Here is a 17,880-nt window from a genome sequence, read left to right on the forward strand (position 1 = left end):
TTAAGGTCTTTGAATTAGTAAGAAAGTTGCTATTGTGAACATGGCTTTCTGTTTCATAAAGCTTATTTATATCTATTATGTTATCCTGAGAACTCTTTTATGTGTTTCAAAAAATCAGGTATATTTAAATTTTCTCTTTTGTTCTCATTAACAAGTACCCAGTTACCAAAGGTCTCATATTTAGACTTTATTATTTTAAAATTAGTCTTCCCTTTTAAGAATCTGTAAAAGATACTCTAAAAGCCTGGGGGAGGTTCTACTTTCCTTATTAATCTATGCCCCTTGAAGCATTATACATTTGAGTATATAAAACTCCAGCCGATTTAATTAACTGTCATTGCTAATATCTAGGTAAGTTTTTTTCTTGTGTCTCAAAGGATGCTGTTACATCAGCTCTGACTATGTCCCAAGAGTAGCTGTTTACTTTTTTCCATCTAACTCCTTTGCATTCTCAGACTGAGGATTTAATTCTAATGTCCAGTTTGGCAAAAGTCAAATCTAAAACACCAAATAAATACTATGATTTGACAATATTTTCATTTCCTCTAATTTCCTAACAACCCACCTATATGCCAGTTTGAATGTTGGGTTTATTAAGTACCTACCTTATACCACAGATTTGCAAATCTATCTTATGTTTTCTTTCTGCTAAGATTCTTATCAAACATGGCCATATTATTCTAAAGCGTATGGTATGCAATACACAATAGTGGGCTTTCTTCTCTTTTTGGACCTTTGTTTATTCTCTTAGAAAGGAATGGAAAGGTGGTTTGAGAATTTACTAAGTGTCTGGCAAGAGACTAGGTCCTGCTCTGAAGGGGCTCATTGAAATAGAGCTACAATTATCATATGTGGACTCAGTGGAGAGGTCTATTTGGACAGTGTTTTGAACATTTTTTGGTTCCTTTTACTTGCTAGGGTTGTGAAACCTGACTTTAGAGGAATAAGCACAATTTCTCACTTTCTGTATATTCTGTAGTTCTACCAGGCCTTAAAATACAAATTTGTACATAGTTCTTAATATTTGCAAAATGAATACAGGAATCTTCAGTTTTTGTAAGTAGTCTCATAGTAAACACAGCTTGCATTTTGAAGTCTTGTTTTAATATGTAGTAACCAGATAATACATATTGCATTTTATTGTTTAGGAAACATTTGACTTTGTATCACCCAAGAATCTAATTGTTCCAGGTACTATGCTGGGGGGTGTTACATCTAACCTTAGCAAAATTGGAGTCAAATTAGTGTTATTCTTAGCTGCGGTTACTAAATCTGGGAAGCCTGAATGAAATGGTGGCACTGGAAGCCACACCATAATATATGCAGGAGTATTTGAGGAAGGAGGTGTAGCAGGTGGAAAGTATTCCAGCAAGCAAGGCTTTGAAATCAAGAGAGGCAATACTGATGTACAAGGAATTCCCATGGATGTTTATTGCAGAGACAGAATTGAAGCTTAAGAGATAAGGGGATGTGTGGGCCAGAGAATGAAGTGGTTCCTAATAGCAGTATGGTTGGGCCTAATCATCAGTAAGCTTTCAAGCTTAAACATATTCTTGTTAAAAATGGAAGTTTATAGCATCTCAGTTCTTAAAATTATGGCTTTTACTCACTAAGAGGTTTTTGCTTAAAATTTGTTTGGAATGTTGAAAAATGGAATAAGTGAGGGGCTGTAGCTTTTCCATATTTGTACACTCAATGTCTGGCTAAATGTTTAGAGAATAAAATTATGAAAAATTAATTATTAATAACTACTCTTAAGGTGAATTCACTAATTGAATACTAACCATCTAGTCCAAATGACTTAATGGCTCTCATTTGCCTGTTTGCAGCCTACAACCTGTAACTGATATTTGAATATTGCTTCAACTCTAGAAGTATTCAAATCCTCATCCCTTAACAAATGAGTCATATTTGACTTTTAACAAACATGATATCACACACACACACACACACACACACACACACACACGAAAATCAACTAAAGATAAATGATTTTCATATGGAATTTGCTTTATTGAAGATTTTAAAATAATAGTTATGTAATTATTAAAAATCTTGTTAGGTTGCATATGATCAGATTTAAGTATATTAAAGAAGAGATTGTACACTTGAATGTAATTTGATTTTCACTAGGCCATCTAACACTACAAATCTTCAAATTTACCCAAATAAATGTCTTGCTGGTGTTTAAAAAAACTGATAATGGAGAGTCATGTTGTAGCCATTACTAGTGTGAAAGCTGCTTTGTTATTTCCATCTTCTGTATTTTTAGTGGTACAAACATTTGGTAGGACTTTAGGGGGTTAATTTCATGTTTTGTCAGTGTAAGTTGAAGTTTGTATTGGGCAAGTACCCTTGTGATTTAAAAAAATATTCAGACAATTAAATTCTTTTTATATAGACTTAGCTAGCCTGGAAGTCTCTTATGTCGACCAGGATCACCCTGAACTCCTAAAATCCACCTGCCTCTGACTCCCAAGTCCTAGAATAAAGCTATATGCTGTCATGCCCAGCCCTTTATGATCTTTTCTGAGACTATACAGTTCTATTGAACAGAATGCAGGCCTTTTTGTTCCTTTCATATATATATATATATATATCCAGAAGCATGGCTGTCAAATTTCATCACATAGCTCATTCAGTACTTACGACATAGATGCTAAGTAATGTTAACCTTAATTTTCTCATCTCCCCTAAAATGCTGTAAACACTATTATAAAATTATGAATTCAACAGCGTAGCTTTAGGATGGGGTTTATACACGTTTTAGGTTTTCCCCTCACCTCCACTTCAATGTAAATACTCTCTTTCATTTAGCATTTAAGCCCCTCCTCTTTTTGTTCTGGCCACTTATGGTGATTTCATTTATGACAGATTTTCTGTAAGTTATTTTTTCTTTGACATTTTCATACATGTATAAAATACTTTTTAATTACTCTTTCCATCCATGTCAAACTAGCTTCTCCATATAAATGCCTTTTCCCACATATATTAAAGATACTTTGTAATCTTATATGCCTGTTCTTACTTGTTGACACTTGGTGTGCAGACTCTAACTGGTTCAATTTCAATATTTCCTTTGAGCTTTATTTTCTTTGTATGTATTTAAAAGTTTTTATTTGTTTAATGTGTATGGGTGTTTTGTCTACACGCATGTCTGTGCACCACGTGTGTGCAGTGCCTGTGGGGTCCAGAGAGGACATTGAATCCCCTGGGAATGGACTTAGAGATGATTGTAAGCTGCCATGTGGGCTCCGGGTCCTCTGGAAATCAGCCGTTGATCCGTCTTTCCAGCACCCTGAGTTTAATTTTCAAATCCCTTCTTTCTTTGAAGGTTCTTACTTAGATTTTCTCAACTCCCAGAATCCTTTTTTTATTTTTTCCTCTCTGAATGATGTACAAAGTCTAGGTTTTGATACAGAAAGCTCAAGGGTTCGCAACAAAAAGATTTGAGTTTTTGAAGGTACTGACAACATTGTTGTAATATTACAATTTTACAGTCTTTTCATAATTCCTAAAGCTTGGTTCAAAGTGTTCACTTTGGTTTGGATAGCTATTTTGGGGTCAATAAATTTTGTTACTCAGAAAGAGATTTACGAGACCCAAAGGCTATTATGCTTCCTCTCTCCAGCTGGATGCCAGATTTCTAGACCACATGTTCTCTTGATTGTGATTTTTAAGCCCAATGTGTGACACATATTCAAACATACTTGTTAGATATGCATGATAAGATAGGTCCTTCCAAACTATAAGCAATTCAGAATCCTCTGGGTTCCACTGAATAGTGTGCTTTCATATTGTGATTGCATGGGCTGGGAAGAAAATTGAAAACTTGGAGGATATTTTTGGTGTCCATGACTCTCTCATGATTTCTGAGAAATGTAACAGTTGGAAAACTCAGTGCATCTATTTACTGTCAAATATATAATTCAAGTTTATGAGAGCTTGTACCTTTAAATTAAAGTTTAACATTGTCTTTCAACAGTACACACTTTAGAAAGTATTAGAGGTAACCGATTAAGGTAGTGACGATAAATGAACAGCATCTTGTCTGGGACAAGCTAAAAGTTCCATAAATGTGAACTATTGTTGTTCTTTTTACTGTGTGTATGTGCCGCATATTTTGTGTGGGTATGTGCATATGTACATGTATATGTGTGCATGCAGTGGATAGAGGTTGAGATCTGGTGTCTTTCTTGATCACTTCTTACCTTATATTTGTGACAAAGCCTCTCACTGAATCTGGAGCTCACTAGTTGACTATGCTGGCTGGCCAAATAGTTCTAGAGATCCCTCTGTCTCTGACCTTTTCCCCTCAGTGCTACATCTTCAGCTTTATATGGGTAGGGATGAAAATTGTGGTCCTAATGTTGCAAGGCAAGCACTTTACCGATTGAAACATCTCCCTAGCCTCATGTTACCTATTCTTAAAAAGTACAAATGAAGACCCTTTAAGATAACAGTTTTGTATGAAATGGTAGAGTGTAATTAGATGGACCAAATACCCTCATGTTCTATTGATTATTTTGTGAATCCTAAAATAACTTTTGGAGTTTTTAATCAATACAATTCCCAGTAACCTTGTTGATTAGAAATTAGTACAAAGAACATTTTTTTTCTATGGAACCTGACCAGAATGTAGCAGAAAAAAGTGAACTCTTACAAGTAAGAGTACAGTAGAAATGTGCTGGATCTTAAGATGTTGGGTTAGTATTACATAAACTGGAAGAAGGGTGTTAGTGAAATTGCATTGACATTAGTTGAAGACACAGACCTATAGTATCAGTAAGTGCTTATAACCTTAAAAGGAAGGTGTTGCCTTTCCCACATGGATTCGGAGATGCTGAGAGTATTTGGTTGTCAGCAGTATGTGAAAATTCCTCCACAGCCAGGAATTAAGCTGCAACACAGATCTGACTTGTTACTGAAAGAAACCAAATAGACCAGGACAATTGGGTTCCACCACCCATTTAGAACACAGACTGCCACGGTAGCATATGTAATGAAATTAGATTGTCAGCTTTTCATTTCTACATCAAAAGCTTCAGGTATCTTACACAGGAGATGACCCTTACTGAGTCTCTCTTCGAGACTGAAGTAATCAATAGGTTAGTTTATCCCTTAGTAGCTTTGATAACTACTGGGATCCCATTTAAAGTTCTTCGGGATGTTTTAAATATTTGACATGTACTTAATTTACCACATCCCTTGTTTAAACCAGAAGTATGAATTTAATTAACAGACCTTACAAATGTAGGCACAAAAGTTATTTCCCAACTTACTGAGGCAAATGGCAGCAGAACCTGATAAAGTTCATAGAATTGTCTTGTTGTTGTTTACCTCTTTTTTCTTGTATTTCTCCTTTCTCCTTTCTTCTGGTGCTGAAGATAAACTCAGGACCTCAGGCATACCAGGCAAGGTACTCTCAACACGCAGCCGTATTCCCAGACTTAGAAAACTGCTTTTGTTGAAAGACAACTTAAATTAAAGAGTTCAGATATTGCTTTCCAATCTCAGTGTTAAACATATTTTGGGGACAGGGAGGTGGTTGGACAGTTAAGAGTACATACTGCTCTTTGTAGAGGATGGTGAGTTCAGTTCCCACATACAGTCAGTAAACTAACTCCCAGGGATCCAACTCCCTCTTCTGGTTTCTCAGGGCACTGCACTCACTTGTATGCCTCCACCCCCCAAAAACAAAATCTTGAAGCCTGTTTTATTTTTATAGCTTTCCTCTGCTATGGGGGTCTTTAAATCTTTCCTTTGAGACCTGTTGAGATTTACCTTGAGAGATAGAAGACAACTTTTCCCATCGGAGTGATTTTTATTATGATTGTATTGTAATCACACATCTTTGTTTAGCATTAGCGTGTACAATGACTACTTAGCTAACATTTAATTAAACAGTGTTTAAAAGCCAGAATATTAAAGTTCTAAATTTTTACATAAAGAAACTTTATAAAGAATTGATTTTGACAAATCTAGTATAAATCACTCTGGAATGTGAAGAAAACATTAAATTTCCATTTTAGGAACCTGGAGAGGACATGCTTAACTCTGTGTGAAGACAGAGATAAAGAGAACTTAATATTCTGTCCTAATTGTGCTCCCAGTATTTCACTCTTCATTCTTTCCTAAAGCAGCCATTGTCCCCATTGCCATGAATTCTAAACAACTGATTTATAGGCACATCTTTTCATCATGTGTGTGATATAAAGCTTCTAGAAATAGTTACTTCAGATTCAAGGGTCAGTGCACTTGTATGTACGCTTCCACAGAATTCATTTTTTGTCGCATTATGCCTTCATACTTACTAGACTTCAGCATTGGTCTTTGAAATGAGGGTACATTTGGGACTCTCCCAATATTTTCAACCACAATATTTTTTTTCCTGCTGTTTAACGACTGTTGTTATAATGGCTCCTAATAATGAATGGATGCTGTTGCGATTGAGAGCATACACTCATTTGTTATAATGCTATGATAAATTCAGGTAGGGAAGCCCTCACTGGATGCTTCCTAAGTGGAGTGATGGATCTCTTCATCCTGCAAAAAAATCACTGTGTGCTGCCTCAGTTTACCTTGCTGATACGTAATCATTCTTACAAGACTCACATTTTTGACCAGAGAGGATGTGGCTCATGGTAGCACATCTAACAGCATGTTTGAGGACTTGAGTTTAATCCTCAGTACTGCAAAACAAGAGAGTTAGTAAAGTACTTGGGCTGTTTAAAAATGTTCAAAAGGTAAATAACACTATTTGGTAACTTTTCATTGTTATTGTTTTGAATGGGGTGGGAGAAAATGCCAGTGGAAATTTTGACTATATTTTAAAAAGAGTTTTCTCATTATAGACAATGAGATTTTTAAAAACCCACTACTGATGAGATAGCTCAGTGGGTTAAAACACTTTCTAGGCATGCCTGATGCTCGCATACTGATCAGCTACCAAAACTTGTCCTCTGATCTCCACATGTAGACCATGGCATATTTATATGCACGTGCATACACATAAAGAATAAATAATTAAAATAGACATAACTTCACAAAAAGATGAGCCCAATTGACAAAATGAGGATCATCTATTGTACAGTAATGATCAGAAGAAATTACTGCATCTATATTTTCTTCTATGAACATAGATATGAACTGAGGCAGGTCATTTCATGGGTTTGTGAACCAGAATAACTTGACTTAACTGCTATTTTCTTAAAGGTATGTGGTTTTGTTAGCCTGGTACTATTGTGGGAAAATGCAACAAAGGTTTAAATAAGTCTTTGAAAATGTTCTGCACATTGGTGAAATATCCTTTTATAGTCTTCCTTCTTTCTCTGGACAGACTTGAATGTTCTGTACAATACTTGTGAAATCGTGGTCTCCATCTGCAGTGCTGTGCACTTCCCATATGCCCTAAAGGGTGCAGTATTGAGCCACTAACCAAAACAAAGGAGGAAACCAGGACCTGAAGCAATTTTGAAAACTTGAAGGCTTTTAAATTTTGTCAGCCTGCCAATTCAAGCAATGTATGGCAGGTGTGTTGGATATTTATAAAATCAAAATAAATGGCCCCAAGAAATTCAGAGGTAATACAGATGTTAAGGAAGGCTTAAAATGGAAAGAAATAAAACAGTGTATTCATTGTTCATTCTGGAGTCCTATAAAAATAATTTAAGGAGTGCCTCCTCATTCATTGTAGTTTTGTGATCTTTGGAACTAAGGAGGCATTGGTCATGTTTCTATGTTGTATAATGGCTTGTAGAGACAGTGGAGCAAAGGAGTAGACAGGGAGGATGTAGGGAAATGGGACAAAAGTAGCTGATGGTAGTGATCTTGTACTCCTGGAATAAGTTCCTATCTCTGTCAGATAAACAGAAAGTAGTTCTTCCTACTCTTTTGTTTGTTTTCTGTGTGTGGTATGAAAATTAAAAAGAATCCTTAGAAAACGGTGTGCTTTTGGAAAAGATGCACTTACTGGTGAGTTTACTGTGTACGCAATTTTAAGTGCTTATAATTTCCTTGTATTTTATCTAGTGGTCTTATAGATAAGCATTATTTTGAAATTTAGAATTGTAAGGAAATTCCCAATTTTACTGTTCCAGTTGATTCAAAATCTAGAGATGTTGACAGAGCTCTGACACTTAAAAGGTGTTGAGTGGCTGGGCCTAGGTGGCACACGCCTTTAATCCCAACACTCGGGAGGCAGAGGCAGGAGGATCTCTGTGAGTTCGAGGCCAGCCTGGTCTACAGAGTGAGTGCCAGGATAGGCTCCAAAGCTACACAGAGAAACTCTGTCTCGAAAAAACAAAAAAGGGGTGATGAAACCCCTTTCAGTAATGAAATCCCTTTCTAGAAACATATAGCTGAAAGGCTAGTAATATTAAATTATCATACCACCTTAACACCCTTCAAACTGGAAATCCTTAGAAGCACAACAGGATTTGAATTTATGATGATAAGATAAAAGGCAACAAATCTGAGAAGCCATGTTCTTTACTATTAGGGGTTTATACTCTAATAACAGAGCGAAGTTAAGTTGTGAGGTCAGCTAAAATAACGAAAAAAGTGATCTGTGCCACAAGAAAGACCCAGTATGTTGGTATGTTTTAAAAGGTCGGTTATGGAATCTGACTGCCTGCAAAGCTCTATCACATACTTAGCTATGAGAAGTTGTGCAAGTTAATTCCTTAACTTTCTCCACCTCCATTTCCTCATCTGTAAGATGAGAGCAGGAGAATGCTCTCCAGTAAGATTCTAGGCAGCAATAAATCTTAGTGTGAATAATTCTTCAGCATTTCTCTTCATGACTCACTTCTGTGCAAGTGTTTGAGAGAGTAGATTTAAGAGTATTAAGTCATAGTGCTTGGTGTACCATTCATGGTGAGTTACAGGCTTGTGTTGAATTCACAATGCCTAGTGTCCACTTCCAACCCTTCACCAAATCTAATGTAATCTTTCCAGTTCTCTTCATCTTAGATTAGTTCTTTATCTAAACGACCATAAGAAATTCCACAAAACCAGAGATCTTATCAGTATCCTCAGTGGTGCCTGGCACCTAGCAGATACTGAATATATGTTGGTTCAGCACAAGTTGAGGATATTATGAAAGTAATGATGCACACCAGGCAAGAATGGAATGTTGTGAAGGAAACAAGTATACCACAAAATGACTAGCTTTCCTCTTTTGAGATTCCCAGGGGAGATAAATGCTCTCTGTTGAGATATGTGCACAAGACTTGGAGTCAGAAGACATTGCCTGGAGTCATGACTCAACCACTCATAGCTTAGTAATGTCAAACAAGTGGTTTAACTTTATGAGTTTCGTTCCTTTCATCAGAATATTTCACTTATCACTCATGGTTTAGTGTATTTTGAGATAGCATGAGAAACTCTTAGGGTTCCATTCTCAGCACTTCAGAAGAAGCCTAACAACAACCAAAAACTGAAGTCTTTTTGAGAGATACAAAGATCAATGCAATGTGAATATGTGAAAATTTGCAGTGCATAAAAGAACAAATGCACTAGTTGCATGCTCTTCATTGGAGAACTGTAAATAGAAAAGTTCTGTTTTCCTGTTGTTCAAATATAAAGCAGTGAGGCTAAAGCTTTCCTGTCTCCCTAACAAGGTGATCTTAAGAATATAGGCTTTGATGCATAGCCTTTCAAGTACTGCTGCATTGAGATAACGTCACATTCTCACCAGCTCCTTTTGTTATACCTCATTTCTTCTGTGCCAGCTCCCCAAATATTTTCACTGAAGGAATACATGTGCTGGCTAGAAACATATCGAGGAATTGGCCAGGGTCCCATCCAAGGTCATAGGCAAAAAAAAAAAAAAAAATTCCCAGAGGCCAGTTCCTTTTTGCATTTTTCATTTGTGTAAGTTCAAAATTACAATTTATAATTTATGTCTGTATGTCTCTACATGATGGGCCTCTATAGGAAAGTCTTTCTCCAGATCTTTGCTGTTTATGGTCAGAGCAAATCCCCAACCCTTATAATTATACTTTTTGTGGTTGTTTTTCTTTTATATATGTTCAGGCAGCCTGTGTAATTTAGTTGTAGGATTAACTGTGAATGTAAACACACTCCAGAGCACACACTTTCAGTGTACTTTCCATAATATACTAAGCCGCTTAAAATATGTGAACTGGCTTTACTCTTGGAAATTAACTTAGTTAACTAATAGTGCTGAGATTTAATGTCTAAGAAAGCTTGGAATGGCCAACAGATTTGCCTTTTTCTTTATGTATTTTTATTGCTGTTGCTTCTGTGTCTCTTTAGACTTAAAAAAAGGTTACAGCTTTATTAGGCCATAATTCACATACTGTCCAATTTATTCATTTAAAGGGGATAACTTGTCAGGTGTGGTAGCATACTCCTATCCCAGCTTTTTTGAGTCATTGGTAGGCAGATTTCTGTGATTTCAAGACCAGCCTGGTTTCATAGTGAGTTCCAGGACAGCCAGGACTACATAGAGAAATCCTGTCTCAAAAATTAATAATAATAATGAAGTGCACAACTCAATAAATAGGTTATAGTATGTTTAAAATCATGTTAACCTAATCACTATCAAATTCACAACATTTCATCACCCCAAAAGGAGGTCCCTATGCTTATTAATCAGTAATCAGTTTTCTATTTCTGTGGATTTTACTATAAGTAGTTTACATAATGAATCCACGATCACTGGCTTATTTTCTTATTATGTTTTCAAGATTCATCCACGTTACAGCATGGTTCAACATTACATTCCTTTAAAGCAATATAATATTTTGTTATGTAAAAATACTACATTTTGTTCATCTTTTCATATGTTGGTAGGTTAGTTCTACATCTTGGATTTATAAATAATGTTTCTGTAAACATTGCCTGAATTTGAAGACTTTTTCAATTATTTCAGATGCATACTGAGGCACTGAAGTGGTAGATTATATGACACTGTCTTAACATATTGAGAAACTATCAGAAGTTTGTTGTACACACTGCAGCAGTTTTTTTTTTCATTTGCCCAGGACTTTAACAATTTAGTACATGGTTGGGTATAATGCAATGTGAAGGGGGACCCTCAGAGAAGTGAGAGGAGGCCTGGAGCTTCTGTTGAAAGCTCACACTATGCCCCTAGGCCATTATTGAGTAACTAACTGTATTTCCATATTCAAAAGTAGCCATTAAGTTTTCCAAAAGGGGACTAGAAAATCCACTGTGGCCATAGGGGAGTTACAGTTTGCTCCTGAAGGAGAACTGTAATATTTTCCAAGACATCTATGACCTCAAGTCTTTAACCAACCTAGTTCAGTAAGCTGTAAGAAAGCGAAGTAAGTCACATAAAACACATTTTACATAACTTTCTCTGATGGATCAGTCAGAGGGGGAAAAAAACCAAAACGTTTTGCTATTGACTAGATAAGCTTACTTGCATTTCCTAGACATTTAATTTCCCAGTGATAACTGAAAAGTCCAGTAATATTGAATTTCTTCTGGACTATGGAAAAGAAAAACAAAAGTGTTGAACGTGTTTAAAAATGAGTGAAATGTGTTCAAAAGTTGTAAGTCCACTTTGGGTGACATTAACAAATAGTTGCTTTATTGGCTTCTTACAGCTAACTTTTGCTTTACTCTTCCTTCAGGCTGTGTGTGTGGTATAACACCAGCAAATTAACCTTGCATGCTTCTTGTCACCCCAGTTACTTGCCACTGTTGCTGGTTGATACTGGGCTAACTGCAAATCTTCAAGCTGCATAGTATCCATCTATATCATTTTGCTCAACAGTGCTTTCTATCTCACCTACTTGTGTGTGTTGAAATCTTTCTTTCGTGAAAACTGAAAAGTAGCCTAGAAAATACACCCAGGAAAACGTCCTATATTCCCTAGGAATTTTCTAAGATAAAAAGCACATTTTTCTATTTCCATCCCACATTTCACTTGATATGAATGAAGTGAGTCTCCAGCTAGTTGTGTCATGATTGTTTCATACACGTTTCCCACACATCATGCCACCTTTCAGAGCAACTTACATTTTGTCAGCAATTCCTGTGCTCTGAATTTTGAGAACAAATAATAGCGACTGCAGCTGAACAATAAGTTTAGTTTAAAGACAGATTCCTAGAGCCTCTAAAAACCAGACACATAACAAATAAATTGAATGTGTAAGAGGCCGTCGTGGCATTTTTTGCATAGTGGACACCACAATGAATTTCTATCCTGAACATACCAAAAACTAAACTATCATTTTTAAGACATTGGGATGTTGCCCAGTTTTGCACTACAACAGTGTCTAAGCAGTTACTTGCTTTTACTCTGCAAAGCTTTACACTGGGAAGTGCCCTTTATTGATCATAGCTGACTGTACTCCATTGCGGTGTCAGTGTGTAAATGCTTCCTGTTTTACAGAGGATACAGTTACGTTTCTTTCCAAGTCTAGAGTTTAAAGGAAGCAATGTAGTGTTTTAGCTAATTTCATTTATTTTTTTCTTGCAGGTTCTGAAAAGTGCCTTTTCTGAAAATTCTGCTGCTTGGATTCTACTCTAGATCTCTCTTTCCAAGCCCTCTCCCATAACCCTGTCCTTACAGAACTTTCCAAGCCCTCTCGCATACACCCTGTCCCTACAGAACCTTCTGTGCTTGTAGTTCACTGTCAGCAACTTGCCGGTTTGTTTTTTCTCTCATTCTCAGTTTTCTTAGTCATTTTCTCTTCCCTTGATTTTGTAAAACTATTTGTAGGTTATAACATCATCCCAACTTTATTCTTCAGAGCAAAGAATTGGGGAGACAGACTTTTCTTCCCTGATCTGAGACCATTCCACACATTGAAGGGCAGCCAGCAACATATGCTTTTTGTGAGAATAATTGAAAACATCAACTAGACAGCATAAAATTCTTTTGAAAGTCTGCCAGTTATTTGAAGCACATTCAGCAAAGGGACAAAATAGAGCATTCAATATCTTAACCATTATAGTTGCCTTTTTAGGATTTGGTCTCTAATTTGATTTTTGGTTATTCTGATACAAAGTTGACTTATTAAGTGATTTTTTGTGTTTTACCAGATCAGATTTGACTTCAGTGAGAACCTACGTGCTAACAAACACATTGCACCAAAGCAACCTGCTCTCACTTCACATTTGGTTCAGATTCACTTAGACTCCTTGAACCATCCACTGGCATACTGTTGTCCGAAAGAGGGTGCACTTGGTTGCCATTTTGCTTTCAATATGACAGCTGTCAATGTCGCTCTAATTCGAGATACCAAGTGGCTGACTTTAGAAGTTTGTAGAGAATTTCAGAGAGGAACTTGCTCTCGAGCTGATGCAGAGTGCAGGTTTGCCCATCCGCCAAGAGTTTGCCATGTGGAAAATGGCCGTGTGGTGGCCTGTTTTGATTCTCTAAAGGTGAGTGCCATGTGTATGCACAAAATTACTTCAGTGTGTTCATTTCTAGACATTTGGAAGGAAGATGTGCTATAAAAGAGTCAAATTAATAACAGCATAAAATTATGTATTACTTGGTTTAAAACAAGATGTAGCCTTTCTGTGTGCTGAACTAAGCCAGTTGGAGGCTCATTCTGCCAAAGTCTACTTGTCAGATAAATATACTTGTAGAATAAAAACTCACAAATTTTTGTAGAACTGGGGTATTAATCCTTACTGAAGTTTAAGCTAGTTCTCCATATGTATCTCTGCCTGGTCTGCGACTTACTATGTAGAGCAGGCTAGCCTTGAATTTGTAGCAACCCTCCTATTTCTGCCTCATGAGTGCTGGGATTTCAGGTATGCACCACCACACCTGGCTAATTTCCCATCTCATGGGATTTTAATTTTTATATAGAATTTAGACTTAAAATTTTTATTAGAATTATTCATTTTATTTTATCTGTGAATATGCTTGCCTGTGTGTATTGCAGCATGTGCATAACCAGTACACATGGAGGTCAGAAAAGTGCATCAGATTCCCCAGAACTGGAGTTATTGATGGGTGTGAATCAAAACAGAGGTTCTTGGAATCAAACCTGGGTTCTCTGCAAAAGCAACAGTGCTCTTAATCACTAATCCATCTCTCCAGATCATGAAATTATCTGGGATTTTAATACAGTCATCAAAATTCTCATGCAACAAAGAAACTCTTTGAATTACAGTATACGTATAGGTTGTTATGCATATTAGTAAGTTAAGCCTGAGACCAGTCAGCTCTCAGAGGATAAAGTCAGACAAAGCATATAACTTAAAACCTCATTGTTTAGGAAGATGAAGCATGTTGTAGCTGTGGCCAGGGTTACTCCCTACAGGAAGTGGTATTGCTAACATTAAAAACCCTGAACTGCTTTTATTTTAAGCAGATATAGTAGCTAAAAATGTTTGGGTTTTTTTGTTTTGTTTTGCTTTTTTGGGATTTTTTTTTTCCGCTAAGCCTGGTGACACCAACTTTTATCCCAGAATTCAGGAGGCAGAGGCAGGTAGATCTCTGTTGAGTTCAAGGCCAACCTGATCTATAGGTTCCAGGACAGCTAGGGCTACAAAGTGAGACCCTGTCTCAAAAGAAGAGCTTAGTTGTTTCTTCATTCTTTACTCATTCATGCTTTATCTACAGTCATTTTCTGTATATTGCTTTCAGTCTATTGCTACAGGACTGGGTTGTGCCTTGAGGCAAAAAAAGAGCATTGAGCTAGTTAAGTAGTGACATCTTTCACCCAGAGAACATGCAAGTTCAGGCATTGCACTGGGCTCTTTGTCATCTTGCTTCTGGAGATCTAGAATAAAGTCTGAGCACCACTAATCTGATCCTTCAGCTCCTTTTTCTCTCAAACTTTGAGTGACTTTGTGTTTAATAAATACAGTGCCTTGATTACCTTTCACAGTGTCTGTGGAGATTCCAAAGAGACAACACAAATGAGAAACAAAAAGTATAACTACAAAGTGAATCAAGGTTATTTTCTTGCAATTAGTGGTGTTTGTTTTAGGATCTATTAAAAATAATTCCATTTATGTAGATTTTATTACTTACTGCTGCAAGCTCATGTGTCCAAATACATTGTTATGAGGGTAATTTTATTTCTAGAATTTACATATAACTGTTCGTACTGTACTCTGTGATAGGGAATTCATCACAGACTATAGATTCTGTCTTTCTAGGTGTCAGAGAACAAGGGACATGTGTAATCTCCCTACTCTTTGATATACTTTAGGTCAGTGCTTATATTTAAGGCAAAAGAGTACTTACTATAAAGTAAACACATTGAGGAAAATAATATGGAAGGTAGTTCCTTACAAAGCACATAATGGACATTAAATCTTGGAAAATGTTTAATTCAGGTACTAAATAATGACTAAGGAATATAAATACATCACTTAATTATTTTCATATGCTCTATACACTCCTGGATCCATTGCTCTTAAAATAATTCAAGTATTATGTTAATATCTTGATGACCAGTCACACAAGATAAAGATGATTTACGTACTCCTTACAATTTTAATTCTTTTCATGAAAACCTCAATATTTCAAATACATAAACCCTTTTAACTTGCTTAAAGGGTTTATATATTTAATTTGCCGTTTAGATAGCAAATTCATCAGAGTTCCATGTCTGTACAAAAGGTTTGTTTTTCTTTTTATGTTGCTCCATACCCAAGATATGCATGAAAGCTATACTAAGATGAGGGTAATTGACCTATGCGGATTGTACTCCTATCATATGCAGAACACAAAAAGAACATACCTTAATGATTGCTGACACGTGCTTTGCCCCGTTTGACTTTGTGTAATTGAAGCACCATTAAAATTTATCTGTGCACTATTTTTTCAACAGTGGTTAAAGAAATGAAGCAATCATTTGTGGGCTGTGGGTTTTGTTTTTTGGGCCATTGTGTGTTCATAAGAGAGAGAGAGAGAGAGAGAGAGAGAGAGAGAGAGAGAGAGAGTGTGTGTGTGTGTGTGTGTGTGTGTGTGTGTGTGTGTGTGTGTTCCATTAGTACTAGCTACTCAACCAGATGATGGGTCTTTGTCTATATAATAGGTATAATAGATACTGTGTCCTATTTTCACCTCATAATGAGGGGAGGTCATAAAAATAGGCGGGTGAGATGAATGCATGATCATGAATTATGTTTGAAGAGCTGTGCTCATAACTGCATGGATGCTACCTGTTTAAAGATGAAGGTTGTGCAATTTTCAAATAGGAATCTAGCTTGTGAAGCCTGTAGACTAATTTGTCAGCTTCATAGAAGAGTCTAATACCATGTTACTATGCCGCTGTTATGTGTTTTTTTTTTTAACTCAGTTGCCTTGTCATGGCACATTTAGTTCAAAATTTCTGTTTGATATTGTTTAATCCATTTTATACTGATTCCTTGGCATTACATATTGTCATTGATTTAGATTGGCATTTTAAATGAATTCCCCCTAGATTTAACAAAAGATCATCTGCTTGTGATTTTTTCCATAGCCAGCTTACTCAGCATCAAAAATATCAGGCATTTCTTGAACCTTCTACTCTGTTTTTGAAGCAGTGTATGTTATCATTTGCCTGATATGCAGGAAATACATAAGTGCAACCAGTATTTCATTATAACAGATCAACAGCAAAAATACCAACCTGCCATAATCAGCACTTTGGGTATTTTTGTAAAAACTACTTCCTAGTTAAACCATAAGAGCAGTCATATTCAGAGGATAATTATGTCAATCCCTATATATTCCTAAATGATGGGGACTGAGAGAGTAATACACACAATGACCTCTAAACCATGTCTTCAAACTTCATATATGATTACAAGCACAGTGATAACTATTTCAAGTGAAACTTGCTGTATAGGCATAAATATAACTCCATCCTTGTAGGTAATAATTGGCCCTATGATCCCTATGTTCTATATTTAGAGCCACCAATCGCAGCAGTTTTCACTAGCTTAAAACTTATGTATTTGGGAGTTAACGTCCAGCACAATGGTGTTTTTTGTTTGTTTGTTTTTTGTTTTTCTTTTTTTTTTTTTTTTTTTTGCCCAGCATGGTCAAGGCCCTGGGTTTGATCTACAGCATCAAACAAAAAAGACTATTTTGGCCGAATATTTGCTCATCCATGTTTGCTTAGACATAGCATGTCAGAAGTAAGACCCTTAGCAACATAACTTCAAGGATTACAAAGACACAGAACCACTAATGAACTGGCAGAGAGGTTTGCCTTTAGTATAAAGAGAGTCATTGAAAATAGTGTTTTATTTTAAAATGTCTTCTTTGATATTGCCATTAGAAGGGAATAGTCCTTCATTTATGATAGTCTTTAGAGGAAATTTTCAAAAATCTCTTTTGGATGAAAAATAGATTTCATGATTAGTACCCAAACAGCCTCAGTTTATTTCAACTTTTTGTTTTGAAATAAATTTAGACTTATAGAAAAATTGCAAAAATAATAGAAGCACTCTCTGTACAGTCCACCCAGATTCCTCTACTGTCAACAATTTACATTTTTCACTCATAATACAATTATCAAAACGAGAAAATTCGCACTAAGCAATGCTTCTCTTTTTCTTTCTCTTCATTTTTATTTAAATTAGAAACAAGATTATTTTACATGTCAATACCAGTTCCCTCTGCCTTCCCTCCTCCCCTGCCCCCCCAACTAACATCCTACCTATCACATACCCTTTTTGCTCCCTAGGGAGGGTGAGGTCCACCATGGGGGGTCATCAGAGTCTATCATATCCTTTGGGATAGGGCCTAGGCCCACTCCCTTGTGTCTAGGCTAAGGGAGTATCCCTCTATGTGGAATGGGCTCCCAAAGTCCATTACTATGGTAGGGATAAGTACTGCTTTATTACAAAAGGCCCCATAGATTTCCGAGGTCTCCTCACTGACACCCACGTTCCTGGGGTCTGGATCAGTCCCATGCT

General features: G+C 36.4%; 1 protein-coding gene across 6 annotated transcripts in view; it reads left to right on the plus strand.

Moving 5' to 3' along the window:
• Mbnl3 (muscleblind like splicing regulator 3) overlaps window positions 1-17,880 on the plus strand; it is a 100,570-nt gene that overhangs the window by 26,378 nt on the left and 56,312 nt on the right. Inside the window, exon 2 of one of the 6 annotated variants that reach the window (XM_027432094.2) lies at window positions 13,045-13,386. The exons of 4 other annotated variants lie outside the window; for them this stretch is intronic. In XM_027432094.2, coding sequence (XP_027287895.1) covers window positions 13,210-13,386 — 177 coding nt within the window. In that variant the 5' untranslated portion in view covers window positions 13,045-13,209. Of the gene's footprint in view, window positions 1-13,044; window positions 13,387-17,880 lie in introns of those variants that run through there. One more of the 6 variants, XM_035450161.1, reaches the window with a different exon arrangement.

The sequence above is a fragment of the Cricetulus griseus genome, chromosome X (genome assembly GCF_003668045.3).
Source record: "Cricetulus griseus strain 17A/GY chromosome X, alternate assembly CriGri-PICRH-1.0, whole genome shotgun sequence".
Classification (NCBI taxonomy): Eukaryota; Metazoa; Chordata; class Mammalia; order Rodentia; family Cricetidae; genus Cricetulus; species Cricetulus griseus.